General features: G+C 46.6%; 2 protein-coding genes across 2 annotated transcripts in view; one reads left to right on the top strand and one right to left on the bottom strand.

The window, feature by feature from the left end:
• Nucleotides 1-306: 306 nt before the first annotated feature.
• Nucleotides 307-1,578, top strand: LOC126548549 (kinesin-like protein KIF18A). The gene has a single exon (XM_050196776.3). The coding sequence runs from the start codon at nucleotides 307-309 to the stop codon at nucleotides 1,576-1,578; it is 1,272 nt and encodes a 423-aa protein (XP_050052733.1).
• A 15,976-nt stretch (nucleotides 1,579-17,554) lies between these two features.
• Nucleotides 17,555-27,992, bottom strand: part of LOC126547871 (polycystin-2-like) — a 75,741-nt gene continuing 65,303 nt past the window's right edge. The window contains exon 16 of the mRNA XM_055063492.1: nucleotides 17,555-27,979. Coding sequence (XP_054919467.1) covers nucleotides 27,959-27,979 — 21 coding nt within the window. The 3' untranslated portion in view covers nucleotides 17,555-27,958. The remainder of the gene's footprint in view (nucleotides 27,980-27,992) is intronic.

The raw sequence follows: 27,992 nt of genomic DNA, 5'->3' as shown, positions 1-27,992 counted from the left end.
ATCCGAGCGTCACCCATGCGCTGTGCACTAATATGACCGACGCAGTAGCAAACGATGTGATCGTTGCCACCCTGAAAGGCACGGCGGGCTTGGGATGCCCGTCTGTAGTGCCACTGATCCAACGGTGATGAGGAGGACGAAGTTAGCCGAGCACGCGTGGTAGAGAACGCGCCCGCGCCCGACTGGACGATCGCCATCTTATATCCCCACGTCCACGTCTTTGGTCAGGCCGGATCCCTCAACATCGAGGCACTCTACCACAGAGGAATCTACACTGGTGCCGCCAAACCTCAAGAGGCGTTCTATATGGAGACGGTGCAGTCGTCAGCCCCGAAACGCCGCCGCTCGGACAAGGACCCACCGCCATCCTGGACACAGGCAGTACGTGTGGGCCTGCCGAGCGATCGTGACTCTGAAACCGCCAGCATCGTCTGCGTGGTCATCACGCCCGCGTCCATGGTCAGGCCGACTCCCGCAACATCGAGGTACGCTACCACGCAGGAATCTACAATGGTGGCGCCAAACCGGCGTTCTAACGAGACTGCGCAGTCGTCAGGCCTGAAACGTCGCCAATCGAACAAAGACCCGCCATCCCCGTGGGCACGGGCGAACGTGGCAGTGCGCGTGCGCCTACTGAGCGATCGTGCCTCTGAGATCGCCAGCATCGTCCGCGTCGTGGACGGCAGGTGCCATGTGTTCGGCCTCAGGGGCGAGGCGGAGTCTTTCCAATTTCAAGAACAGCGGACATGTGGGGATCTCGTCAAGCCCAATGAAGGCCAAGGCTTCATGTTTGGTCAGTTCGTTGATGAACCAAAATACAATGTATGTGCGTTTGAGAGCACCACCAAGGACATGCTGACGATGCTCATTGAAGAGTGCGATTGCTCTGTATACACGCGCATTTCGACCGTCACCAGCAAAACTTTCGCAATGCTGGGCTCCGAGAAATGCCCCAGAGTGGTCTCCTTCATAGCCAGCGAGTTGTACCAGCGCGTGGACAAGCTCCGGTCAGAGGGCCAGACATGCGACGTAGCAGTCGCCTATCTGGAAGTCTACAACAAGGTTGTTCGAGACCTGCTGTACCTTGACCCGGCCAAGACCATTGCCATATTGAACCTCACCAAACACAAGGTGAAGGACGCTGGCACCCTCCTCCAGCTGCTCTTGAAAGGAAACAAGAGCCGGACGCATCATGTCACCGATGCGAATGCTGAATCTGCATGGTCGCACGCCATCTTCCAAAGCTACGTCGAATTGGCGGAGTATGTGACGAGCCCGAGCAAAGACATTCGCGCCTCGATGTGCTCTAGTGACCTTGCCAGCTTGGAGGGCGCAGCTGCGGCCAGTAGGAACATAAAGGATCAGATGCGCGAGGATACCAAGCTCAACCTGTCGCTCCTGGGCCTCGGCAACTGCATCAACGCCTGCTCGAAGAACTGGACGCAGCAAGTGCCGCACCAGGACTCCAAGCTGACCCACATCCTCAAGGACTCGCTCGGTGCCTCGGGCAAAACCCTCTTGATTGGGACAGCGACGGCGTTGAAGCTCAGCTTCACGGAAACGTATAACACCCTGTAGTATATGCTGAGCGGGCCATGAAGATCGAGCTGCGGGCCAAGAAGACTGTGCTCAATGTGAACGTGCGCATGTCTATGCACAGAGAGTGCGCTCTTAGAGGAGTAAAATGAGAAGGTGGAAGGCCTTTAGCGTAAGCCTTAGAAGGTGGAAATGTGGAAGGCTGTAGTCGAGGCTGAGGTGCGAGAGCTGGAAAACGGGTCTGGTAACCAAGACGCCCTGCTGCAAGCTCAGGAGCGCACTGGTGGTGGCAGTTGTCCAACGAGATATAAGGACGTCCTGTGCACAACTCCCGTCCTGTAGCCCATCATGGAGATGGGCCCAGTCTCGGAATTTCGAGCACTTGAGCCCAACGCGGTGTGTGTCGCGTATTGATCTGCTCTGAACAACAGGCATGTAAAGCAGCATTTTCGACCCGCTCGGGACTTTGTGGGAGAGCATGAGTGCGCCTCTAGACAGGTCTTCGATAAAGCTATTTCGTGGTTTCGTTGAATAATAATAGTTGATATATAAATAAATTACCTGAAAATTCGCATCACCGTCTTCGCGCCTGTCTATCACTTACGCTCAAATCTCTGTCAGCTTACGCTCAAATGAACTGTGTGTATTAAGTGCTACGGAAAAGTTCAAGGCATAAAGAGCAGCAATACTTCTCGAGGGAAGCCTTGTTGCCCGCACTGCTGTGCAACAAGTCATAAACCATCACTGGGGGCAAAGTTTTGGCGAATGCGATGACGCAAATTGAAACGTTGTGCCATCTGAATATAGGGGTAAACAATGCAGCAGCCGGGATACCTGACTAACTTGACTATTATCACAATCATCGTGACTGTATGAAGAAGATGCGCCGCGGTGGTCCAGTGACAGCGGCGGGTTGTTGCTGTGCGCTGGGTCGGAGGTTTGATTCACGGCAGCCGTGTTTTGATGTGCGCAAAATGCAAACACACTTCTGTACTTCTGGATTGAGGTGCACCTTGTGGGATCGCATGCGCATCCCGATATCTCCGGAGCGGCCGCGTGATTATCACGCGATAATCACGTGCTTGCTCGCGGAGGGTAGCGGGGAGAGGGCACATTTCGCTCCCGCTGCTCTTAGCGCCTGGCCGCGACGACGCAGCCCAGGCACTCCGTTCCCTCCCTTCCCCCTTCTTGACAGACAGATAGATTTATTCGACATCATGATCACACAATGTCAGGAACATGGGTAAAAAGCCGAAGGAGCGCGGCTTCACAAAGGCCCGTGTTCCCTCTAAATAGAGGCTACTTAAATTATACAGATCTATGTAAAAAAAATTCGCATTAGAGCAAATAATAATACAATAACAACACTTACACGCATAGTTCACTATTCAATTTAATAAGTTGCACAGATCTATTAAAAGAGATTTGGCATTCAGCGATTAAGACATCAACAGACAAAAACAGCCCTTACAAACTTGTTTTACAATACAGGAGTGGGAAGCAACAATCCGAAGCAAAAAACATAATTTGACATGATGAACCGGGGAATGAGGGCGACTCCCTCTCCGCCGCGCGGGAAGAAGCGCGATTCCCCTCATACGTCTTCGTCTTTCGGCTGAGGAGCTTGCGACTGGCCGCATCTCAATTCAGCCGTCCCCCTGCAGTGCTCGGCCTTCGTAAGCGACTGACCGCCCCAGGGCCCGAGCGCGGATCCACTCTGGGTGAACTGAACACTTATCAGCCTCTTTTATGGTTTCCACATTGTGCGGTTTTTCGCCTCAGACGTTCGGAACGCTCCGACGCTGTGATTTTGTATTGTTTGTGTTTGCTGGTGTTGCCTTTGTTGGTACGCATGTAACTATAAAGTGAATAAACACCTTAAGTCAAAGACTCACCCTGACCCCCGGGCCTGAACCCGCCGTGGACGTAACTCACTGCGACGCGCGGGTTAGGGGTGACAGCTCTAACGGTTAGGGCTGCTGTGAAAGTGCTAACGAGCGACTGCCGCTCTGCCGGCACGTTGTGATCTAGAAAAGGGTCAGGTGCGCACGCGCGAACTTGAGTCATACCTCTATAACCTTAACCGCAGGATTGTCGAAATTATCTGGGGCCCCACACTATGGACCTTCTGTTGCTTCTGTATGCTTAACGCCATGATTTGATTTGATAAGAAAAATGGGTAGTTCTCCGCGCTTGCTGAAAGTAGGCTGGGGGCTTAAGCGTGGACAAGAGGCAAGCGCTGTGGGCAAGAGAGTGGAGCGAGTGGAAGCGCAAGAGGATGCTACAATGTATCTTGCTTGATGCCTGCTCAACCCAAGTTTGTCCTACATTTCTCTTCATTAAAATTTACTCATCCTCCTCACTGCAAGAAATGCACCTGCCGATCTCTCTTTACAGGGCCCCTGAAACGGTTCGGACAAATTTTGTAGACGCGTAGGGTACAGCTAAAGTTAATCATTCGCACCACAATTTGTGTGAAACGTCTCATATTAAGAGAGCTACGGACAACTACAAGTTACCCTCCTCCACAGACATGCATTTTCCCCTCAACTCGTTCGGCGAGTGATCGGGGCTAAGCTTCGTCTTCACTGGCCATGCGTCATGATGGCACGTCGTGTCGTCGACTTCCGGTTCTCTAGGAGCGAGCGCGCGAAGCCTCTCCAAGCTCTCCGGCAGCTGCTTGGCAGTCGACCCCAAGCGAGAGCCATCGAAGTAGCGTGCGTTGCGAGCATTCTGTCGCAGCGCCGAACGTGTCTGGTATTCCAGTAACCACAGGCTAGCCGGGCGTTTCGACGGAACGGTGGCGGCATAAATGAAGGAACTTTAGCGTAGACGTACGTGAGTGGCCTGATCGGTCTCCACGGTCCAGCCACCCGCTGGCACAGAGCTTAACCAGCCAAACAAAGAGCTAATATTGCTCTAACCAAGTGTAAAACATTTTTAAACATTTACAAGAACAACGTGTTACGATTACACTCCTGCGAAAAATTAACACCAGCAGCAAAGAAGAATACATTTTTTTACTTCGACTGTGTGTGGTTGAGCTCTGTGCCACCTGGTGGCTGCACCATGAAGACCATTCACATTTGCGCTTCTGCTCATCCCGTGAAAAACACGCAAGGGGACACGGTCAGGCCCTGTCCCCTTGCGCTTGCGTTTACCCTAACACCGGACTCGCGAAACGCTATGCGTTAGTAATCTTCCGGTGTAAAGTGACGACCGCAAACGCGCAAATCCTGGCGCCGATCGGATAGCGGCAGTCCGATGCGCTGCAGCCAGTCCGCTCGTCTGCTGCCTTGCAGAGTGACAAGATGTCGCAGCTTGACATATTGCCATCGCTACGTTTGCAATCCACAACGCAACAAAGTCGAATCATAGTGCTCGTGAAAATACTGAGACCTTCTCTGACGGCGGAGCTCACGTCAAAATGGAGCACGTTGTAACACAAGCAGACGACACTTGCTTTGTGCCAGAAGTGTTTAAGTGTAGTGAGAAATTGTTCTTGTGCATTCTCTTTCAGTTACTTTCTTTTTATAGAAACAAGTTAACTAACATTCAAACTATTACGAACATCATTTGTTCACCATAAAGGTGGAAAAATTATAGATGGCGCGCACTGGGCAGCCAATCGGATAGCTCGCCCACATGACGTCATATGGGTGATTTACATCATATGAGTAGGGTCGGCTAAAAATTCCGCCGAGCAGTGTACTGCGATCGGCAGCGATGTGCATTTTTAAACCCTTATAATAAATTACACGCTTTACGCGGAGCACTTAGATGCGTAAATTAATGATCAGAAGGACCTACTCTAACGACTCAGTAAGTTTGTAGAAAGTCGCCAAAATCGTTTCAGGGTCCCTTTGTTGTGGGCTAACTCGCGAACGATTTGTCCTGGCTATTGCACAACACACAGCAGTATATAGTGATGCATGTATCAGCGAATCATTAAGCTTATTATCAACAATATAGTTGAAATTTCTGAGCATACTATGAATGTTAGTCATAGAATAGGAATAATGCATGTCGTGATATTGCTTTGTCAGTATGCTCAGAGCACGTGTTCTGTTACGCACCTAGTGAGGTGTATATGTTTGCTCCGATCCCAGAAATAAACTCGTTGAAAGTTAGCACCGTGTATGTGTGTGCTCTGCGTCGCTCTTTTTCCTTTGTCGAGTGTGCTACGCGTAAGGCCTTTAGTACAGGCCCCTGTTGTACCCGCAGCGATGGCAACTAGATCGACGCAAGTTCTTGTCCAGTTTTATTTCGATAGCATATATATGGACACTCCAGGCACATTTTCGACGTCATCGTTGGCGTCGCCATGATGTTCTGTACAAAGTCCAAGTGCGATAACATTGTGACCGCGCGCCATATGCTGTGGGTAGAGCGCACTAGTACTAGATCGAGCCGAAGATGGGGCTCGATCTCGCGCGCGCTAGGGAGGAAGGCGGGGATAAAGTGCACCGTCTACCATCGCGCGCAAGGCACCGGGGGGCGTCCGATTGGGGGCGAGGACTTGGGGAGTCACCATCTGTCGAAAGCGCATCGCTTCCGTACTATGAGGGATAACGCGGCGTGCTTCTCGTAGGTTTGGCTGTCGGCACTCAATAAAACACCCACGCGGGAGCTTTAGCTCCTGGGCATTTCTGTAAATACTTTCGAAACGAAGGAAGATTTTTACTGTGAGATTAATAATCTTGGGCAAACAGAAAGCACAGAATGGTTTACACACACTCTCTTTACCGAATACGTACAGTGAACGCCCACTGCGCGCAGCCGCCATGATGGAGTCACCCGAACCGGCTTCTTGCTTGAAAAGTCGGCAATCGCTGAGAGCGAACTACGTGAGATGTATTCTTAGTGGGCTGTCTGTATAGTCATATGGAGCATAACAGGGGGAAGCCTCAATGCAGCGATCGCACGTGTTCACGGCGACCCATTGCGCGTCTGCATGCATGTCCGCACACAATGTTTCGCTTTCGTTGCGAGCGCGTTTTCGTACAGTGCCGTGAGCTTTAGGCCGCAGTATATGAGCATATGACAGTACCCAAGCAACCACTGTTGCGTGGACACTATCAGAGCTGTTGAAAAATAATTTCGTTACAACTATAGGGACTTCGACGCCTACGACGGCGACTGATGCCCTGTCGCAACAATTCAGCCTTTTCTTCTTCTTTTCTTCTAAAGTCTTGGACTTTTCAATATTATTTCTCAAGTTGCGTCGCACTATGTTTATCGGTCCTCTCTGCGAGCAATTACAGCCCGCTGCTTCTCTTTCAAATAATACAGTACATTTCATTGTTTGGTGCTACACAAACACGGGCATATGCCATGCCTTTATTTAATATGCTTTCCATTCCAGCGAACTTAGGGGTATCTAGCATCAACAAGTTCATAGACTAAAGCTTCTTGACATTAACCGTGCAGCGCGGGCGAGCGAGCGTCCCCAGTGCGCGCTTTCTGCTGCACACCGAACATCAAGACGGCATGTTGGGCCAGTTGGTGAGGATTCATTGTAAGGTTCGTAACAGCGCAACACAAGACACCGACAAAAAGTAAGGAAACAAAGGACGACACGGCGCTGGTTCTAAACAGTTGAGAGTCAGCGCCATGTCGTCGTTTTTTGTTCATGTCTTGTGTTGCGCTGTTACGAATTTTACAATGAAGTCACCGAACATCGCAGCACCGATGCCGTGTCAGAAATTTTCCTCGCGGAACTGCTTGCTGCACAACCGAGTTGCACAACCGAAAAAAGCCGCCAATGGCTGCCTTTTTTTCGCGATCCAAGCTTCACGCAGCTTCTTGTCCTGCGAATACGTGTGAAGGCTGACACCAGGCCCCGTTGCGTACCTCCGGCCCTGTGGCACCGAGCAGTAGCCTACCATGTTGGACGCCTTCAAAGGCAGTCACTACCTATAATATGACTTTCAAATGTTGTCAAGAACACGCCCCTAAGCGGGAAAACCTCCCCACTTAATCAGAACCGCAGCGCATGTGGGACTTTAAAATTTTGTTTTAAGGTCGCTTCGGCGGTTTCGAAGCAACCGACGCTGCCGCTGTGTCCAGGTGATCCCTCATACCACGTCACGCCGACGGCGGCGCCAGTTTTACCAGTGGTGGAGCTCCCCCCCCCACCTTCCGGCAGCGGTTGCGTATGACGCGGCCGCGCGGGCCCTATCTTGAAAGCTATCTGCAATGAGTATAGGGTCTAGGCGCACGGAGGGTTGATAGCTTTGTGTGCGCTGTGTTCTCGATACTTAGTTCGCGTTGAAGCGAAAGACAGCACGAATGCCAAATCGCTCGTTGCTGCTGCCGCTCGTCCTCACGTTTAACTATCCGTGGTCATCGAGTCAGATGCGTTTATTTTTTGTCTGTGCGCGCGGGAGATAATGCTTGTTAATGTAGTTAGTACGCGAACGTTTTCAAGATTATATGGCCGTTAAAACTACTATGTTTATTTGGTATAGCTGTCTAATAATTTGATATCACAATCGATGCTTCGCATTTCAGGCGATACTACGATTTCTGTGCTCCCTCCCAACCAAAAAAAAAGATAAATAAACAAAAAGAAAAAAGATACTGCCGTGAATACAGCTCATAAGAACCAAAACAAAGAACCAAGAACGTTTGCTGTCGCGTCCTTTAGGATAGTGTGCTCCAAATATCACTGTATCACGACCTCTTCTGTTATGTCTGTTTATGAACGTTGTGTCAATCGCTGTGACGGGGTGCCTTGGCGCTCTGTGAAAACTCAGGGGACTTATATGCATCGCGGCTTGTGTTCGTTGCACGAATTTTCGGATAAAGCCTGCTTGCATCACTGTAATCACCCTATATATACTAGCAGCTGTAATCAAACGCGGGAACCATAGTGGGAACCAGTAAAATGGGACGATAATAGACGAGGAGCAAAGACTCATCAGGTCTAGCACGGACACAGAAATCCTTACAATGATAATGATAATGCACATCTACAAAGGCTTGTAAGATATGGAAAAGCATCACACATCCTGCAAAACATGCCTGTGTGCACTATTCTTTGTACCTTTTCCTTTGTTAAAATGTGCAGATAACGAAGAAGGGATTGTCAAATACTCCTTTATTTATTGTTTTCATTATTGTGCTTTATCTAAAGAGTATTAATAATGCCTGCCAACAACGATTTAAATTGATTAGTTCGTCTTAAGATTTATGAGCAGGTCTCGTTGTCACTACATACTACTACTAGTGATTTTGCTTGTTTAAATAGAATCTTCATGTCGAAAAGTAGAGAAATGCTTGTATAAATAGTTTGTTAATGTTACAATTAAAATCTCAAACTTTGGGCTGCCATTCAACAAAACGCTCGGCTTCTGCGAAGCTTTTCTCTTTAAAAATAACGCCCGATTCTAACCTCTTTCCCCCTCTATGAAAATTAAAAAATATATAAAACCCCAAAACAAGGGTTATTATATGCAAAGCACTGGTTCTTTAGTTACGTATTTGTTAAGTTCCAGAAAGGCTTGTTTGCATGCTTCTGTCCATGCCCATTTGGTGGTTTTGTAGAGCAGTTTTGTGAGTGGAAGAACGATAACGCTGAAATGAAGGATTTACTGATGGTAGTGGGGCCAAGAAAACGGTGGGAGTCTTTCTTTCGTTTGGGTGTTGCGAAATTGATTATCGCAACAACGTTGCTTTGATTAGTTGTCGCAGTTCATTGCGTTATTTTTCGGCCCATATACTCAATGCTGGACTTGGAAAATTGACACTTCCAGCATTTCTAATTTTACATTCTTGACACTGAAAGCTTTCAGCAGTCGTTTGAGATTTCGCAGATGGTCGTCGAATGGCTATTTGTACACGATAAGATCAAAGCAGTTGATTACTATATTGAGCTGATGTTTTGAAATTATTGACTTCATGGCTTTTTCAAATGTAGCTGGAGTGTTCTTTAACCCAAACGACATAACCAGCCATTCATAATGTCAATTAGACATGACTAGTGATTTTCTGAATGTCATCTGGATGCATTCGGACATGGCAGCGTCCGTAAGTTACATCCAATGTAGTAAGAAATGTTGCATTTCTTAATTGGTCAAGAACATTGTAAACTCGCGGAATGAGTTAGAGGTCGAGCACCATTACGGAGTTCAGCTTCCGGTAGTCATCAGGGGCGTAGCCAGGGGGGGGGGGGGGGGAGCGCTTATGGGGCTTTAGCCCCCGCCCACCAGATGGATAGATAGAATAAACTTTATTTTTCAACGGATAAGGGGATCTACCCACCCCCCGACACGCAGGCCAGGGGGCGGGTGCCGCCGCCTCAGATGAAGGCTGGGAGGTCCCAGATTAATTGGAGACTTATACGTATATTTAAATATCTTGTTGCTAGGTTTTGTGTATACGTGCAGTGAACTTTGCTTTCAGTGATACTTTTTTGCCCTTTATCAAGCTGTATCTTTGCATTTGTATATTCCATTGTATCCTCGCATTGCTAATGCACGAGGGCGAGTCAAATGAAAATAAGCCAACCCACCCCTCGCAATAATGGTTCGGTTCACTATCTGCGAGGCATGCGCTGTTACGATCGGCCTGCAGGAGTACCGACCTGCGAAATTTTCCCGGCCCGCTGCAACGACGCGCTTTGTAAAGACAACAATGCGCCTTCTCAATGGCGCCGGCATGTCTAGCCACGTTCGGCGGACCGAGTATTGTTAGTTGATTCGCTTTCGCCTTCACGGTTTGCTTGGAGCAAGAGAAGTCCTAGAAAAGGATGTTTTGCGGTGCTTTCTCGCGGGCCCCACACGTCGTCACAGTCAATGGACAGACGCGGCGGCCACTGTCTGCGGGGTCAACTCTGGCACCAAGAGGCGCCTGCTCAGGGCAAGATCCGTGTCTGCGAAAACCCTCTCACCTTGGTGTGTTCAGTGAAACCTGTGCTGAAATGAGTGTGTGAACCCTCCCCCTCAAAGGCGGGTCAGCTACGATGACTTTGGAAGCTCCGAATTGGTTGATGGTTGAACGACCTTTTTCCCTCACCTAGGGATCTAGGGAGGACAGAGTGTTTGTAAGCAGCCGTGGCGCGGCTGCTGAGTGTGCATTCTCTTTCAGTCATGCTAGACTGATGAACTGCAACGTTCTCATGTAGATACTGTAAATAAATCCCATATTTCTTGTTATCGATGAGAACAAGTCTCTCCCTTCAACAACGTCCTCAGCGTGGATGTGTTGGACGAAGGCATGGGCAAGTTACCATCTATTTCATGCCAGACCCCAAGCCTTACAACTGGCTGACAGCGGTGAGACGGACTTTGCAACGTGGTGCTGTGTCTGCGGTGAGTGCTTGGTTCTTGCTTTGACTCTCTAGGCTTCATTTTGTGGTTGTTCTGTTTAGAACAGTAGCGAAGCTGGATTGTTAATTGTTAGCTAGGTTGTGTTTACCTAGGTAAGTTTAGTGAGCAGGACCAAGGCAGCAAAGCAGCAATCATGGAGTTAAAGACACTGCTGAGAGACGAATTGTTGATTGTTGGTGAGGAACTGCGTCTAGAGTTACACAAGGAAATGCTAAAATGGGAATTATTGAAGCTGATTTCCGAAAAGGCCAGTGAGGAGGACATTGAAATTGGGCTTCAACTTCTTACAAAAAGAGAGAAACGGGACAGAGAGAGAGAGAGAAGAACCGGACAGAGAGGAACGCGAGTTGAGAAAAATGCAACTTGAGCTTAAAAGAAAACGTTTGGAGTTGTCTCAAGGAAGTAAAGGGGCTCTGGGATGATCAAGTGAGGCAGAATCATACCGCATGGACAGGCTGTTAAAGCCATTTGAGGTCGGGAACGACATAGGCTTGTTCCTAGGAAATTTTGAAAGGATTTGCTAGAAGAAGAACTTCGGTCCGAGTGAGGCTTCGGCCACAGCAGATGCTGTCTACGTTGCCATGTGAGGCTGCGGAAGTAATCGCCAGACTCAGTGCACAGGAGGCATATGATTATGCGAAAGTTAAGGCTAGCCTTTTGAAGAAGTACCGCCTTTCAGCCGAAGCTTTTCGGCAAAGGTTTAGAAGCACAGACAAGAAGGATAGTGAGGGACATCCAGAGTTTGCATATAGCTTAAAGGCGAACCTAGTCGAGTGGTTGAAAAGCGCAGAAGCGTACGAGAGCAGAGACATGATTATTGAATGCATGTGTCTAGAGCAGTTTTACAGAAGCATCCCACAATCTGTGAAGCTGTGGGTGCAAGACAGAGGAAATGTAAACACTGCGAAAAGGGCGGCTGAATTAGCCGAAGAGTATGCAACACGTAGAAAGCTGAACGCCGAGGACGGAAATTGGGACGGTCGAAATGGACCGCGGAAACCATTTCCGTTCAAGAAGGGTTCGCAGACTAGACGATCGGAGCCTGTAGACGTGGAGGAAAAGCCCTCAGAAAAGAGCGAGGAGAAATCAAACGGGAAACTGTACAAATAGAGCAGAAAAGAAAATTCGAATCTTTTAGACCGATCCGCTGCTATAAGTGCTACAGACTCGGACATATCGCTGTAAACTGCGGGAAGCCTAGCGTAGTTTTCTCCTACGTGGATGAAAAATACGAGAATATGGAACATTTAAACCCATATCTTCATGACCTGCAAGTTAAAGGGGTTGGAACACCAAATCTTGAGGCTATAGAAAGTATGTTGTAGGCTGCTTCCGTATGCAAGGACACCCACAACGAGGTATTGGACGCTGCAAACATTTCAAAATAATTTTAATTCAGCTCCAAAAGTCATTAAAAGCTCCTTCTCGTGGTTGAGAGCCATCGCTAGCGCGGCAGTTATGACGTCACAGAGGAGGAACGAAAATATTGAAGTCATAGCACACTAGCACAAAAACGTGACGTATGATGAGTAGCGATGAAATGCCGATTACTTAGCCTGCTGATACGAGCGACCGAGCATAGCCCCCACTATGACCGAGCTACAGGCATATAGAAATCCTTTCTTAATGCAAAGAAGGCGTAAGGCGTGCAGACACGGACACAGGAGGAGAGAAGTGGACAACACGAACGCCGCACGGCGGCCCGCGAACGGCAAACTGCGTGCGGCGAGTTGCGACCCGTTGAGTGTCCGGCCGGCTCCGAAAGGGACCCAGGATATGCGGCGTTCGTGTTGTCCGCTTATCTCCTCGCATAGTCGCATAGTTCGGCAGCTCGGAGCGGTCTCTCGTTCGCTTGGCCTTTCTGAATGTGAAGGCCCGTCCACGTTACCGGCACGGAAATTCGCCGCACGCCGCTTGCCGTTCTCAGGCGACGGCGGTTTTGCTCGCGAACGGCGAGATTTCCTTGCCGTAGAGAGGCGGTTTTGCTCGCGAACGGCGAGATTTCCTTGCCGTAGAGAGGACGGGCCCGGGACGCGTTTTTACAATTGCTAGTAGGTACAGCGGGGCGTGGCGCTTTTTACGGCGCTCGACGCTTCTGCGCAGGCGCGAGTAAGAGCGGGCGCGAGAGAGAAAATCTGTGGGCTTTTGCTCCTTGAATATATGACTCGGCCTAGGCACTACGGAGGAGGCTTCTTAGCGCGCGTTGTATTCGTTTGTCCCCTAGGCATGCCGGCATTGCGGAGTGCGGTCGAGTTTGTTTAGGCTCCGCCGCTGACTGCCCGCGCAGTGAGGCAGTGGGCGCGGACGCCGCTTGGTGATCGCTGTGTCTGAAGGGGCAATGTTCTGAATGGTGTTGTATAAGTCGGGGGTCGCTTTTTTCGTCGCGACGATAGATCGGATTTGTTACAAGCACTGCTCCAGGAGGGCACATGTAACCGGCCAACGGCGGCCTCAGGAGAGCACCTGAGGTTATATTAAAGCAGGTGGCGCAGGATCTCCGGGGCACCCAAGCGGTAGCGGGGGGATCAAAGCTGGAAGCAGGGCGGCCCGTGGGTTGGGGCTCGCAGAGGCCTGCACGTGCCAGGGGGTGTTCGCATAAAAAATTGGCTGTCCGCGATAGCGGACAGCCGATCTTATACTCCCCTTGCACTCTTATACTCCCCTGATCTTATACTCCCCTGGCGTATGCGAACACCCCCTGGCACGCGCACGCCTCTGCGAGCCCCAACCCACGGGCCAGTCCAGCTTCTAGCTTTGATGTCCCCGTTGCCGCTTTGGTGTCCTGGAGGCGCCGCCAATAATGCGAAATGACGCGTTGTTTTCATTAGTAAAAACATGATTCAATAAATATAAATTGCGTCGAGCCGCCAACTTGCGATGCTAAGTTCAGCACTACCGTGCCCCGCGACTTCTGCCGGCACGCCTAGGGACAAGCGCATACAACGCGCGCCAAGAAACACCTCCGTAGTACCTAGGCAGAGTATATTTTCAAGGAGCAAAAGTCCCCAAATTTCCTCTCTCGCACCCGCTCTTACTCGCGCATGCGCGGAAAAACGCCGTTGGCCGGTTACATGTGCCCTCCTGGAGCAGTGCTTGTAAAAAATCCGATCTATCGTCCCGACGAAAAAAGCGACCCCCGACTTATACAACGCCATTCAGAACATTGCCCCTACGGACACAGCGATCACCAAGCGGCGTCCGCGCCCACTGCCTCACAGCGCGGGCAGTCAGCGGCGGAGCCTAAACAAACTCGACCGCACTCCGCAATGCCGGCATGACTAGGGGACAAACGAATACAACGCGCGCTAAGAAACCTCCTCCGTAGTGCCTAGGCTGAGTCATATATTCAAGGAGCAAAAGCCCCCAGATTTTCTCTCGCGCCAGCTCTTACTCGCGCCTGCGCAGAAACGCCGAGCGCCGTAAAAAGCGCCACACCCCGCTGTACCTACCAGCAATTGTAAAAACGCGTCCGGGCGCCTTCTGCAGTGTTTTCGTTTGTTCGCTCTCGTTCCCTCTGCTTGTATACTTATGGCGGTCGTCTCAAATATATTTTTAAGACGTCTTCGTTCGCGAAAATTTATTCAAAGAGCCTATTTCTTAGACAATACTGTTCTCAAAGGCAACGCTACAGCGCCAGCCGAAGGAGCGCAGACCAGCCCATGCATTGCGGGTTTTTCACGAGCGCATCGACAACCGCAAGAACATAGCATATAAGAATCCAGTTATGATACCACACCTGGCGCGGTGCGACAAGTATGCCACAAACGCTGGCTATATATGACTTCGACAACAGTTACCTTGACTTTTATCCGCTAAAACAGCTTTGCTGACGACGAGTAGTTCATGATATATCGAATTTTTGCATTTCTTCACAGAAACGCTCGGCAGTAACAAGAGCACTTAGCACTGCGGTTTAAATTCTACCCGCACCACTTGCTTCTTTAACTGCTTCTCAAAATTAGGCGGCTCTTCACGTGTTTATTTCAAGTGGCGGTAATTTGAAGTAAAGCTAATTGAGGCTTACAGCTGCTCGCAGAATACGGAAAGGAATGTACCAATATAAAATTCCTTTTCCGTGCTACACGTTCAGCTGACTTGACCAATTTACTGGTGTTTGTTGCTTGAGGAATATACATGACGAATCTGTTTGGCGAACTGACACAGGCTGCTCGGCCCAAATATTTTAGTGAAATATGCCTTATGGGCCGTATGGCTGCAGCCAGAAAGAAGCTGAAGCGTCATTCATTAGTAGTATGGGACATATTGAAGATGTTATAATTCACTGCTGAAGAGCTAAAAAATCAAGTGAAATATGTAAGGCTTGGGGTGTCTTCCTGTAGGGGTATTCTGTAGGAGTCTACCCAGTGGACTGTCCATTTCGGCCGCGCTGATTGGCTGGGGCCGCTCGTCTCCTCCTCGCTCGTACAGCTTTTTAGGTGGACTTTTACAGAATACCCTCTATGAAGGTTCGCGAGGTTTTCTTTTATGTACTGACGAAGCGAATAGTTCTCAGTTTATAATTAAACGATGCTGGATCGAGACATAGTGAGGAAGAAGGTGCTTGAATTTTTCTTTTCTAGGCACCCTAAGCTGCGCTGTAGTACCTCGACTATACTTTAGGCATTGAATTGGCGCTGTAAAAAACTGCTTCGTGGTTTCAAATCAAAGTTGTAGTGTACTGATGGGTTTTGCAAAGAATGCGTGCCTCGCCATAACGACAGTCAGTTGCTATACCGTTGCGTGAGGGGTGTGCCATATTTTCGATAAATCCTGCTGAGGGCCACCATGAAACATTTCATTGCTTGCAATTGATTGGCTCTCGATCTTAACCACGAAACTTTTCTTTCACGTGATTGCTACTATGGTATTTGTGAATTAATTATATATGTAAATACTCTATATATGACGCGCTGTCGTGTTAGAAGCCAAGAGCAATTCGTTTTAAGGGGGCCTGTTTCAGAAAGCGGTGAAAGTAACAGCTAACTTTCTCATACAAAATGCGCGCCTATTTCTTTTACGCATTAATAAAGTGGCCACATTTGACTAGAACAACTTACCAGAGTAATAAGAATAATGATGACAGCTTCGCTGGGCAGTGTCCTTCTAACACGGATATGTTGACACCAAACACCAAGATTTTTCTTCCATGTAAAATGCAATAGAGAGTTTTAGATTAGGGGACGCAAGCGGCTTGCGTAGGCAAGAACTGGGGGCCACGGTACTGCGCATGCGCAGTACCGTCGCCCCTAGTTCTTGCGTACCACGGAGGAAGGAAACTCAGGAGAGGCCCTGACGTCACTCTTTGTGAAGCGAAAGTGAAGCCGGAAGTTGGCGTTGCTCATGGCGTTGCTCCGCCTATCGGGCCAGCTCTCCTCTCTTGTTTACATTTCTCGCGCAACCGTGCTGCTTGGACTCGCGCGCTCCGCAGCAATACTAAACAATTGTTAGCACGTTAGCATGATTCCGCCAAAGAGGGCAAAATTCCCCGCGGATATTCCTTCGTCCGTTGCCATTGCCGTGGCGCGGTACATTGCGTAAAGCGTTGCATGCGCGTTCATTTCACGAACTTTAGTTCCTCCTGTCCCATCTGGCCACAGCAACATCCGGTAGAGCATGGTCCAGGTAACGCAGCGCAACAAAACACGGAGACCAACGCAAACCTGCCCGCACGGCGCCTTTGCCACGGTACGAAACCTACGGAGCAACACGTGTGAGCGCACAGAACAATAACAAAGCCACCATTGTGGCCCGAAAGGCGGGGCCACTACAGCAAAGAAAAAAAAAACAGCAAAACAAAGGAGAACCTACTATGTCATTTCCTCCACACTTTTCTCCTAGCGTGCGGAAGGGGTAGGGCCTCTCCTCAGTTTCCTTCCTCCATGATGGTGCCTCATACCTTTGTGCATGCTGCGTTCTCGCCAATCAGTTTGCATCGAAGTGAATGTTTGCAAGTTATACGGCTGATAAAAATACTATCCTTACTTCATGTAGCTATCTACACATTTGCTATAGCAATCAATGGTTTGCATTTCAGGCGAAACTGAGGTTCTTAAAGGTGGCCACGGAAAAAGAAATCACTCAAAATTTTACCCCGCATAATGAACGCATCCCCCAGCTTTCTGCATGTTTTGGGGGAAAAAAGTGTGCTCGTTATGCGAGTAAATACGGCACATTCTTACCATCTGTTGCAGCATGTGGCCGTGGTGCAGTGGCATACAAAGCAGTCACATGGGGGGCAACTACACAGAAAGAATCGTTACCAAATATGGCCCAGTGTTCTGCTCTGGAAATTAAATCGGAAGCCTTACAGCAGCACACAAGCTTTTGCTTTTTTTTTTTTCTGCATGTGCTTTATAACTATGCACGTGAACTTGTCTAGAGTGGGCGCATGCCACTGTCAGCTCGCCAGAGACTCTGCACTCCCTTCACCTAAGCTATTGCCAGTAAGGCACACGAGGATAATCTCGCTAATTGCTGCAAAGGGCCTCAATTTGGCCTAGTCAAGTGGCCAGGCCAGCATTCCAGTTTGCAGGACTTGAGTATGAATCTTGCGGGTACTATGTAGGTTATGGTGCACAATCTGCATTAGTAGTATAGCAAAAATGAAAAATGTCGCTGATGCAGCTATTACAGTAAGTGTCGGAGAATGCCCACACACAAGAGCACTTAGAGCAATCAATGAAGGCTGCAGTGAAGAACCACTTTATTTGTCAGTGATGCGATTTGTATCTACATATACAGCTAGTGTAAAATGGTTGCTCATGGCTATGAAATCAACACTATGTACAGAGGGACACAAGTCTGAGCTATATTTCTGAGTGAGAATGTTCATGTGCAGTAGACTAGTGTTTTTCAAGCATGTGCAGCTACAAGACCATAAAGTGCTGAGCACTGGTCAAGCATCTAGGGCATGTAGCTGCATCACTCGTACATAAAACAACAATGATCACAGTAATGTAAATCACAAACATTTCAATTTGTCCAGGCTTCAATAGCAAGAACATATCTGTGATATCAGCATGCAGGCACATTAAACTATGACCCTCACACAAAAAAGGCATATAAAACGAGTGGGTAACACAGGAATTGGGTAACAAAAGGGGCCATCACACCAAATTTTCTAGCTTAAATTATGCATTGCACGTTAAACTGTATGAGTCGCACAGCAACTGGCATAATTTATGTGCATTCAGTGCAGCAGAAAGTTTATATTTGAAATTTTTTATACCACAGTTCAATCACACAGCAGTCTGGCAACACTAACTGGTGATGAAATGAAAATTCATCCCCAGTAATGGCTTCCTCGAAGTAATGGCAGCCAATCTCAAAAGCCATGTTTATATTGTATTGCAAGTGCCAGAATTGATTGTAGGAGCCAGAAATACATCATGGTTGCCATGCATCCTTTTGTTCTCACATGTGCATCTCCACAATCAGCCCAGATAGTTCCTGCATGAATTCTCTAGTTTATGCTGCTTTTATCACAAAAGTGAAATAATAGTGGCCACAATTCAACGGTGTTGCCCTTGCTGCACCATTGTGTGCAAGAGCGTTCGGTGCAAGATGGCTGATGTGATTTTGGACTGTTTCGGAGCAGACAACACAGCGGTGGGCCCACACTTCCGAACATCACACAGTCAATAGGCCAAAATGGTGATCCCTGTCGGTTGGAGGGGCTACAAGGCAGCGATTTGAAATTGAAATTTTCAAGTTTAAATGTGCACTGAAAGCTCAGTTTTTTTGTGCGTGTGTAGCCATATTGGCCCCTCTACTCTCAGTTACAACAGTTACAATGATAAACTGAGAATAGTAGGATAACTGTGTCATGCCCCTTTAGCCAAAGGAACATGCTGCTCAGTGGGTGTTTCAATACAGCTCTATTTTCAAGAAAGAATGCGGCATGACACTTTCAAATGTTTTTCTCTTATTACATTGTGAGCAGTCAGTGATGTTTGCAAGAATAAAGCTGCCTCATATATATGAAAATAATGCAAGTTTGCTTTTAAAAAGCATGCACAGATCAAGGAACAATAGGTACAACAAAAACATCAAGTTCTCCAGTTCTTACTTCAAAAGCACAATCAAATTTGAAGCACCAGTTATAGCACTATCAATCTCCTACAACATGCACAGCATGCAAAGCAGGTCCAAACGATCCAGAGTTCAAAGTAAAAGTATTAGGGGGCTTTAGTTTTATGTAATGCTTCAAACATGGTTAAATAGAAAAAAAAAATTGTGGGGTTTAAAATTCTGAAACCTCACAGTGGGTTAGAAGGACGCCGTAGTGGAAGGCTCCGTATTAATTTTGGCCAGCTGAGGTTTTTCTTGAAGTGCACTCAATGCACAGTATACATGCATTTTTGCATTTTGCCCCCATCGAAATGCAGCTGCCATAGTCTCGATCAAACCCAAAACCTCATTCTCAGCAGTGCAACAAGTCATATTAAAAGCACGGTCACATTAATGAATGACGAGTGAATACACGCTGGGAAAGAAAATGCGGTATCATCAATATGCCTGCTCCTTTTGATCATAAATGGCATATTGAAACAAGTGCACAGATGCTGTGATGTTTTAAAGTTGCCATTAAGACAAATTTTTACTGAAAACGATTACTGCACCTCCACCTCTGCATGAAACGAAAATGAAGGAAAATTTGGTTAAAGCTGGAGCTGGAGGAAACCAACATTCTGTTGTGAATATGACCTTTTACATACAAACTTTAACTGCTGGTAACAGACTGTTCTTCCTGTGTTTTCAACTTCAAGACACACATATAATCTCTCATCAAATATACTGTTCTAAGAAACCTACAACCTGTGTAAATACCATGTGCTAACTATAGAGAGTTTTAGCTTGTCCATATATGCATTACCATTTACAGAACACTGGTGGCATGGTTCTGATGAATGGTGAAATCCACAAAAGCTGGAAGTGCTCCCATATTAGGCTTATCTTGAAGAAAAGTAGCGATAAGAACCAAGAGGACAGCTACTGACCAATTGCTGTTACATTGGCGCTGTACAAGCTCCTTTGCCATATCATGTGGAGATGTATGGGCATCTGTGGTGAAGGGGTTCTTGGCGAGTTCCAAAATGGCTTTTGACAGGGAGACTGCCTGGAAGATAATGTGTTTGTGGTGGCACAAGCTATTGAGATCGTGGCGAAAGAGGAAAGGGATCTTGTACTACCAGCTTTCCTGGATATCTCACGTGCCTATGACTCAGTGGAGCATTACCTGCTGTGGGCACTGCTAAAGGAACAAGCTATACCTGCAAACTTATAGAAAATCCTAGAAGCACTATACAGGAGTAATGAAGCTGTAATCCACTGAGAAGGCAAAAGGATGTAACCAGTACAATTACTCAAAGGGCTGTGCCAGAGGTGCCCTCTTTTGCTTCTGCTCTTTATGCTTTTTGTTGCTGGCATGGAGAAGCTGATGGAATGTGACATGGGTCTTGCTTTCAGCTACTGTGATCAGGGAACTGTTTGCCCTCATTGCCTACCTGCCCTCTTCTATGCTTGTGACATCCGTGCTTCTGGCCAGCAATGCAAAAAACCTGCAGCGGTTGTTGGACATGTGTTCAGAGGAGGCACAATTCCTTGGCCTACTCTTCAGCTGTGCTAAGTCAGCATGCATGGTGATGAATCACGAAAGGACCACTCAATGTACAAAAACGAAGCTCATACTCCAGGGCAACACTGATAAATGTACGACCTGCCACAAACGCATGGGAGTGACACTGTCTCCAGCAATGAACTACGGTCGACACTATCAAACTGAGCTGACATAAAAAGCTATCTCAAAGTGTACCTTTCTGAGCTCCAGGGCCACTCTGGCCCTCCAACAAACTTGAAGTCGCCAGAGAGCTCTGGAAGGCAGTTGCAGCACCAGCTTTGACGTTCGTGAACTCTGTGCTGTGCCTGTCTTATGTGACAAGCCAATGACTAGAAACACGATAGAGAGAAGCGGGTATGACGGCCCTAGAAGTTTATGGTGGGGTACTTAAGGAAGCGATACAGAGGAGACATGGAATGGTCCTCTTTTGAGGCACATGATACAGTCTCAAAGCTCAGGTATGCGCCAAGGCTAAGCCAGATACCGGACAGGTGCTGGGTGCGTGAAGCGTTAAAATGTATCCACCTGAAATGCAGAAACACCAAATGGATCGTCTTGCTGAGCCGTATGGAGTTCTACCAAGCCACCTCATGGAACCACCGCAAAAAGATAGGCAAGGCAAAGTGCGGGACTGCGTCAATGTTGAAAAGGAAAAGGAAGGTGACAGCAGCAAGGAGACTCGCTTTGAGTCCCTATACATATAAGGTCAAACCAAAAATTGAATGAAAACCGCTATACAAAAACTCAAAAAGAAGCAAGCTCCCATATGAAGCCACATCCAGAATTCTGTACACTTGAGTGCTGTGAGCAATGTACACACACAACTTTGACGCTATGTGCCTGCTCTGCGGCCTGGTTGAGGAGTCTATACCACATGTTATACTCCATCACTCAGCACTCAAACTGCACGGCTTCACCGGGGACATGCCTAAGCATGGGAACATGAACCTGCCTGATGAAGCAGTGGTTGCTAGCGGTGATGCAGGGTTTCCAGGAGCTGACATAAAAAACATCTGTACTGGGATTCAATATGACACTGGGATGCAGCCCACATAAAAACTGTACTGGGATGCAGCAGAGAAATCCAGAAGAAGACTGGAACACTGGTGGCGTGCAAGAGACTTGCAGGGTCAGGCACACCCAGTCTATAGTACCTTGCCACCAGTGACTTTGAGGACATTTTGTATTTGCCAAATCTAAAATTTATCTGACAATCACTCATTGCAAAAGGAAAGGCACCAATACATTATCAGCAGTGGTGTTAGTGGCACCATTTTGCGATGAAACTGTTACTGCAATGACAGGCCTGTGTTACTTGACTGCTGGCATAGAGACATTAGAAGCAACACAATCGTGAATGTAGAGTGGTTCTTTTCTTTTCCTTTAGTGAGAACAGCATGAAATACAAAAACATTTTTGATGCTTTGTGGTTGAACCACAGGTCACTACCAGTGCTACAGCTGCCATTATCAGGTGCCTGACGTACTCCTATTTCCGTAAAATGCAATGCATGTACAGACAGGCTAAAACTCTCTTATACGACTAAAAACAATTCCAGTACAATATGTGATGCCTGGAACAGTCTGTGTCATCATGTCAAAGATGGCACAATAAATAACAGTATCACTGCAAGCAATTAAGGCAGATAGACTTGAACTGGCTATTTATGACATAATATATGCCAGAAAGTTCAAACTCTATCCGTTAGAAGCAGCAGCCTTACTACAAATGGTTCATGGCACTGACGAATATATACAGTCCCATGTGAGCTGCTTTCATGCAGTGACCCCATTAATGAGTGCTACAGGCAAGCTGTGGATCTACGTATTGTCACGAACAAGTGGCCGCATTTCAGCATAAGCAAAACAGACTTCTGACAAGCTTAATGCTTAATACTACTTAATACTAAGGCAAGATTAATACTTGGGCAACTTTCGCAAAGTTAATCAGAAAAGTTCACTGTTCGAACTGGTGTACAGCAATGAAATTAAGTGCCAGCTTAGTCAACCGGTTTTTGCTTACGCTATGTGTCACCATGCCTCTTTGGAGCTGGTTTACGGAAAGAAAAAAAGAAAAAAAGATTATGCTCCCGAAAAAGGAAGACGTGCCATGTTATGCCATATGTGTCAACTTTAATGCCCGACTGTGGGCTCTGTAGTATGCATTCCTGCACTGGTCTACGTATTTTGACATGAAAGCACTAGATATTATATACCGTGTCAGTGGCAGAAATGAACCAAACCAGCAGCTAATGGCAATACTATAGCATTGTACAATATTGCCTAGATCTTGTGAGGAATGAAACATGCAACAAAACACATTTTCAACATTATGCAGAAAACTTGGTCAATCAAGCAGTGTGAAAACGCTCTTCTATACTGCTTTCCACAGGGACTGATTTCCTTACACGTCATTGATGTGCTGTCAACTCTACAAACAGAGCAATAAATATGGAATAAATACTGTACAAAATGAAAAAAATGCTTCCATTAGACAACCACATTCCAATACATTGTGCTCCAATAAGTTCTTGTTTGGTTCTCAGATGCTACAAATTTGTGCATATGCCGCATGCAAACCCAACCTCTGTTCGATATATTTAAAAAATTGGAAGCGATGGTCTCTCAGTGGCAGTTAAGTATATGCAGTTTAAATTCCACAAGTACCATAATCATGTTTACACCACAACTTGAAGTACACAGGCCACAGTAAGCAAGCTACAGAACAAAAGCACACGAAACAAACACCTGGTTGGACTGTATGGTTAACTCTTTCCTTACCACAGTCAAAGATGCTGATTTTCAGAGGGTTTAAATTTTACTTTATTAGTAGTAGTATTTCAAAAAATGCTAGCCAGAACATGTTATGTGACATATCAAAGCGTAAATTAATCATTTGCCTGTTAAATGTAGTCAATTCAGAAGCAGTCAAATCTTTTTGAGCAATTATTTGGAATGTCAGGGCAGGGGGAGGGGGGGGCTTTTGACAACTCAGAAAAAGTATTGTATCAAAATTAGAGCACAAACTAACAATTTGAGTGTGACAAAAGCCATGGGCTTAGACTAGAACACTTCAGAATTGTGTGTGTGAGCACCTACACAGGCCACCTGCATATGTACTGGGGAATTTTGCAGGGTACACTGCGATAACAAGTTGCACATCATACTAAGTGAAAATGTTCGACACCTTCAAACCCACCACACGAAGGCTGCTTTGTGCCACTTACCTCCCCCTCCCCCTATCTCCTTGTTGTGCTTTCCCTTCTCCACTAATCCACACTCCACTCTGCGCATGCGAGCCTCATTCTCACTAGGAAATCGAGAGGTCGACTCTCACGCTGACGTCAGTCACTAGCAGTTCAGTTTCCTGTATCTTAAGGCAAAAAAAAAAAAGAAGAAAAGCACCTTGCATTATACTCTTTGCAGCATGGCTTCAAACATAGTGTGAGCTGTTTTTGCAATGTGGTAACCTTGTGCAAGGAAGTGTTTGTGCAGATATGGGGTGTGTGTGCCTATGGTTTCTACCTTATGCAGCTTACATCATGCCATTTTATTTTTCGTGGGCAAGTTTACCAATGCGATGTCTGTGTCATTGGGTCAAGTAGCCATTTCTTAGTCGTGAAATATTGGCATAGAACACAAGGCTGTGCAGCATTGTAGAGAATACTGTGAAACATTCTGTGCAATATTGTGCAGCATATATTTTTTACTGCTGCGTAGCAGAGCTTCCAGTCCCATTTGTTCTGCCTCCTTCAGGCTTGTTATGCGCTGATTACGAGGTCCGAAAGCATGCGCCTGTCTTATGACTGAAGATCCACTCGATCAGCATCTCTATGCAAGCAAGCTGGTCTAGCTGGACACCATGAGCTACTTTGGGAATTCCTGGATTATGTGTCCAGAAGATGGATTTTTAGTGTATTTGCTGCACACATCACTTTCTTGATGACTTCGAATGCTGAAGGGAGCTTGTAAGCTCATCTTCAGCCATCAATTTTTCCTAAATAGCACTATAATATACTGAGAAGCCAAACTTGGAGAAAGAAGGGACACTGGCAAGGGATAAAGGTGAATTCATATATGTTGCTACAATGTAAATACCATAAGGCAGCTGCAGGATTTGAGTGCCACCTTTAACATGTGCAATTCTTCATCATCATAGAAACTTGCAGAACAACAAATACTTATTGTATGCTTATTGACTCTTCTGCCATGCCATTCAACAAGGGTGCACAGTGTTTGGTTTGCTCCAACCAAGGACAAGCTCATACTTCAGGAGCCTATACATGTCCAATGTGACTTGATCAAAGGCAAAAGTCCTATACCCTACCAATAGATGCACTGTGCATTCAGCAGATAGCAACGTGACATATTAGGCTTTATATACTTTTACGAGTTGTGCAAAACCCGATACCACTACTGGCTATAAGTTAAATGTATATGTATTGCTGTCCCATAGAGGGTAAGTAAAGCATAGCAGCGGGAGCTGTGAATTTGGTAAAAAAACATAGTTTGCTGAATCTTCGCACACTAAAGGACCAGCAAAAGAATATGCTGGATTGCTGCATCTGAAGCAGTTATCCAAAGTGCAGGGTGTGTGCTGTTTCTTTTTATACCGGAAACTACACTTCGGGCTCTTGTCTCATCACGAAAGTGGTTACATCCAGCTGCAGTTTTCTTTGCTCTCCTCCATGTACTTATAGATAACAAATGATGCGAAAACTAAGAGAGTACCATATCTATTTGAATATAGGCTGACCTTTTTTTTTCTTTTTTAATGTTACCCAAAATTAGCATCGACCTACATTCGTGAACAAAGCAAAAGTAGCGAGCTAACGCAGCTTCTCTGTAGCACTCGCCATAGAACCAGTGTGGAGATTATTCAGATTGGCTTTAGGAAATGCTGCATACCCGACACACACAAATGCGCCGAGGGCGACGTCATTCGCTGTGTCGAGGATGCCGGTGAAGCATCTGATGAGGATGACTTCTCTGGCACTTTTGACGAGGATGCAGCTTGTCGCATCGACTAGCAAGACTTAGTAGCCGAGCTTGCGGTAAGTAAAGGTGCGTCATGCTCTAAATTTTTTGTTTTTCTAAAAAGATATAGGTCGACCTACATTTGAATTATAATTTTTTTATTTCTCGGCGAATTCAATGTATAGGGGTCTGCCCATCTTTGCGTTCAGCCCATCTTCGAGTAAACATGGTAGCCTTCAGGTTATGCACGTGGCGGCACGTGGTGCACAAATCGTTCTGACCTTGTTTCACAGCATGATTAAAATCATCAAATAAATCGACTGGTCATCTATGGCGCGGTAAGGAAAGAGGTAACTGGCCCCGAACCAAGGTGACATATCACACCACTGTCCCGTAGAGCAGGGTAGAAATTTGATAAGGATGTACTATTGTGAGCAAAAGTAAAATACCCTCCAACATTTTTCAAGCCATGATTGGGCATCACTTGATGAAACGGCTACTGTCCACTCTAGCTTAGGCTGTACACATTCACATGCTTGAAGGACATTTTCAACTTGAAATAATGACACCTTTTCTAGCTGACGAAAAAATTAAATTAGTACCGAAGGAGGGGGTCTGTTACTTTCACACACGGGAGCACACTTGCATGTGCATGTGCCCACTGGAAGAAGGCGATGATCTCTTTTATGAGCTGGATAGCACACATTGTAGCTCATATCTCTCATCGATCTGCCTCAATTTTCATCCACAACAACTGCCTCAAGTACTACTTCAGGTGAAACTAACTGACTAACGCATCTGGATAATTGTCTTAACTGCCGTGTGGGAGCAATTTTTTTGTAGTTGCTGACTGTTTCAAATGGAAATGCAAAAATAATCAGTTTTGTCAGCCAGTTTGACTTAAATATTTACACCTGTGTGGCACAGTGTTGCGAGGCCCCATAGAAATAAATATGGCTGTATCTAGCCTTACCAACGTTCCAACAGGTTCCACGGTCATGTCTGGTTGTGTAATCTGTTCATGCATTGCACTTCACGCTCTCTACTCCTCTAATAGCCCCTTTGAAGCTTTAGCATGCAGAATAAATAAATAAATTATTAAGTAAATAAGTAAATAAAAGAGTAAGTAAATAAATAGGATGGTGTAGTGATTATTGGGTCAGGTGGTTGTGCCTGCTGAACCTTCAAGGTCAGCAGTTTTGAGTCCAATACTGGACGAATAAGGGATGGCCGATTTTTGCTTCTGCGACAACAGCAGCAACAGTCAGCAGGGGTTAATAAAAGCAAACAATGAACAACTTCAAACAATGTTACAAGGCAAAAGCTGTCCAATAACAGGCTTCCCACAACTACAGTTATCAGTTGTAACTTGCTAGCATTGTGAATGACAGCAAATGTGAGGGTGATGATGATTTGGGATTTTTATGGCGTAGCAGCCATGCAGGCTATAATGCGCCAAGGCAAATGTGTGGGGGAAATGGGAATATACATGCAAAGCCAGAATGAGAATGGTACTTTTTGTCCCTCTATAGTAAAACCAGCACACATCAAAAGCAGGTAACAGCATCTACTAAAAACTCAGGCTCCCAAAACAATGTGCAATTGTGACTGCAAAGCTGCCTCATCTAAACAGGAATGCATATAATTGCTGAAATGCTGTAGATGGTGTTTAGCATATGCTTTTTCACTCATGTTTACTGTACTTGCAGGTCCTTTAGAAGAAGAAATCTCTTTTTTTTTATCACCAACTTCACTTACGTTGCTGTGTGATATACGGGACATATATTTCAATCAGCTAGGTGAGAAGCACACGATGGACACACTAAAGTTGGGACTGGTTTGCACTACGACCACTTGGCAATGCAGCCTGCCAAGGCTCAAGCTACACTAGTTAAATACAAACAAACAGTACAGCTCAGTAGTGCAAATCCAGGTGCTCTCTCAATAAAGCAGAAAGAAAGTTCAGAAGTTTGAGGCAGACCAAAGCCCCATTGCACGATGCATCAAACCTGTAAACTCTGTAAAAGTGCCAACAATAAGGGCAGCAAGAGCCCATTTTGAATGAGTACAGATTTAACCCTAAGCTACCACAACTCTTTCAGGCAAAATGTGTTACTGATGGTACTAATGGCACCCTACTGGGCCATTGACAATAATGCCATGGCAGAACACCGGAGGTCTGTCAGCTAGGCTGAAACAGATGAACTATGTAATAGAGGAACTGCCAATAGCACACATAAACTGGTAGTATACATTCTTCCAAAAGTAAACTTTCAGTTAACTTTTCTCACATAGTAATTTGCAAGCTGGCAAAGCAAGCATTTATGCTTGTGAGCAACAGTGTTAGGTAGCGTACTAAAGAGAGCCTGCCACAACAAAGCTCACGAGAGATTGATGCTTCGTGCGAATATCTGCTGTTCGCTCTGCACAAGGCAGATGCCTTTCTCTCTCTCTCTCTCTTCACGCCTGCTCAGCTTGACGAAAGCAGTCTAGCCTCAAGGTGTGTTGCTCCTCTCCTAAAACAAGAAG

This window comes from Dermacentor andersoni, chromosome 1 (assembly GCF_023375885.2).
Source record: "Dermacentor andersoni chromosome 1, qqDerAnde1_hic_scaffold, whole genome shotgun sequence".
NCBI lineage: Eukaryota > Metazoa > Arthropoda > Arachnida > Ixodida > Ixodidae > Dermacentor > Dermacentor andersoni.
Note: the sequence above shows the minus strand (reverse complement) of the source record. Positions and strands in the feature narration are given on the sequence as shown.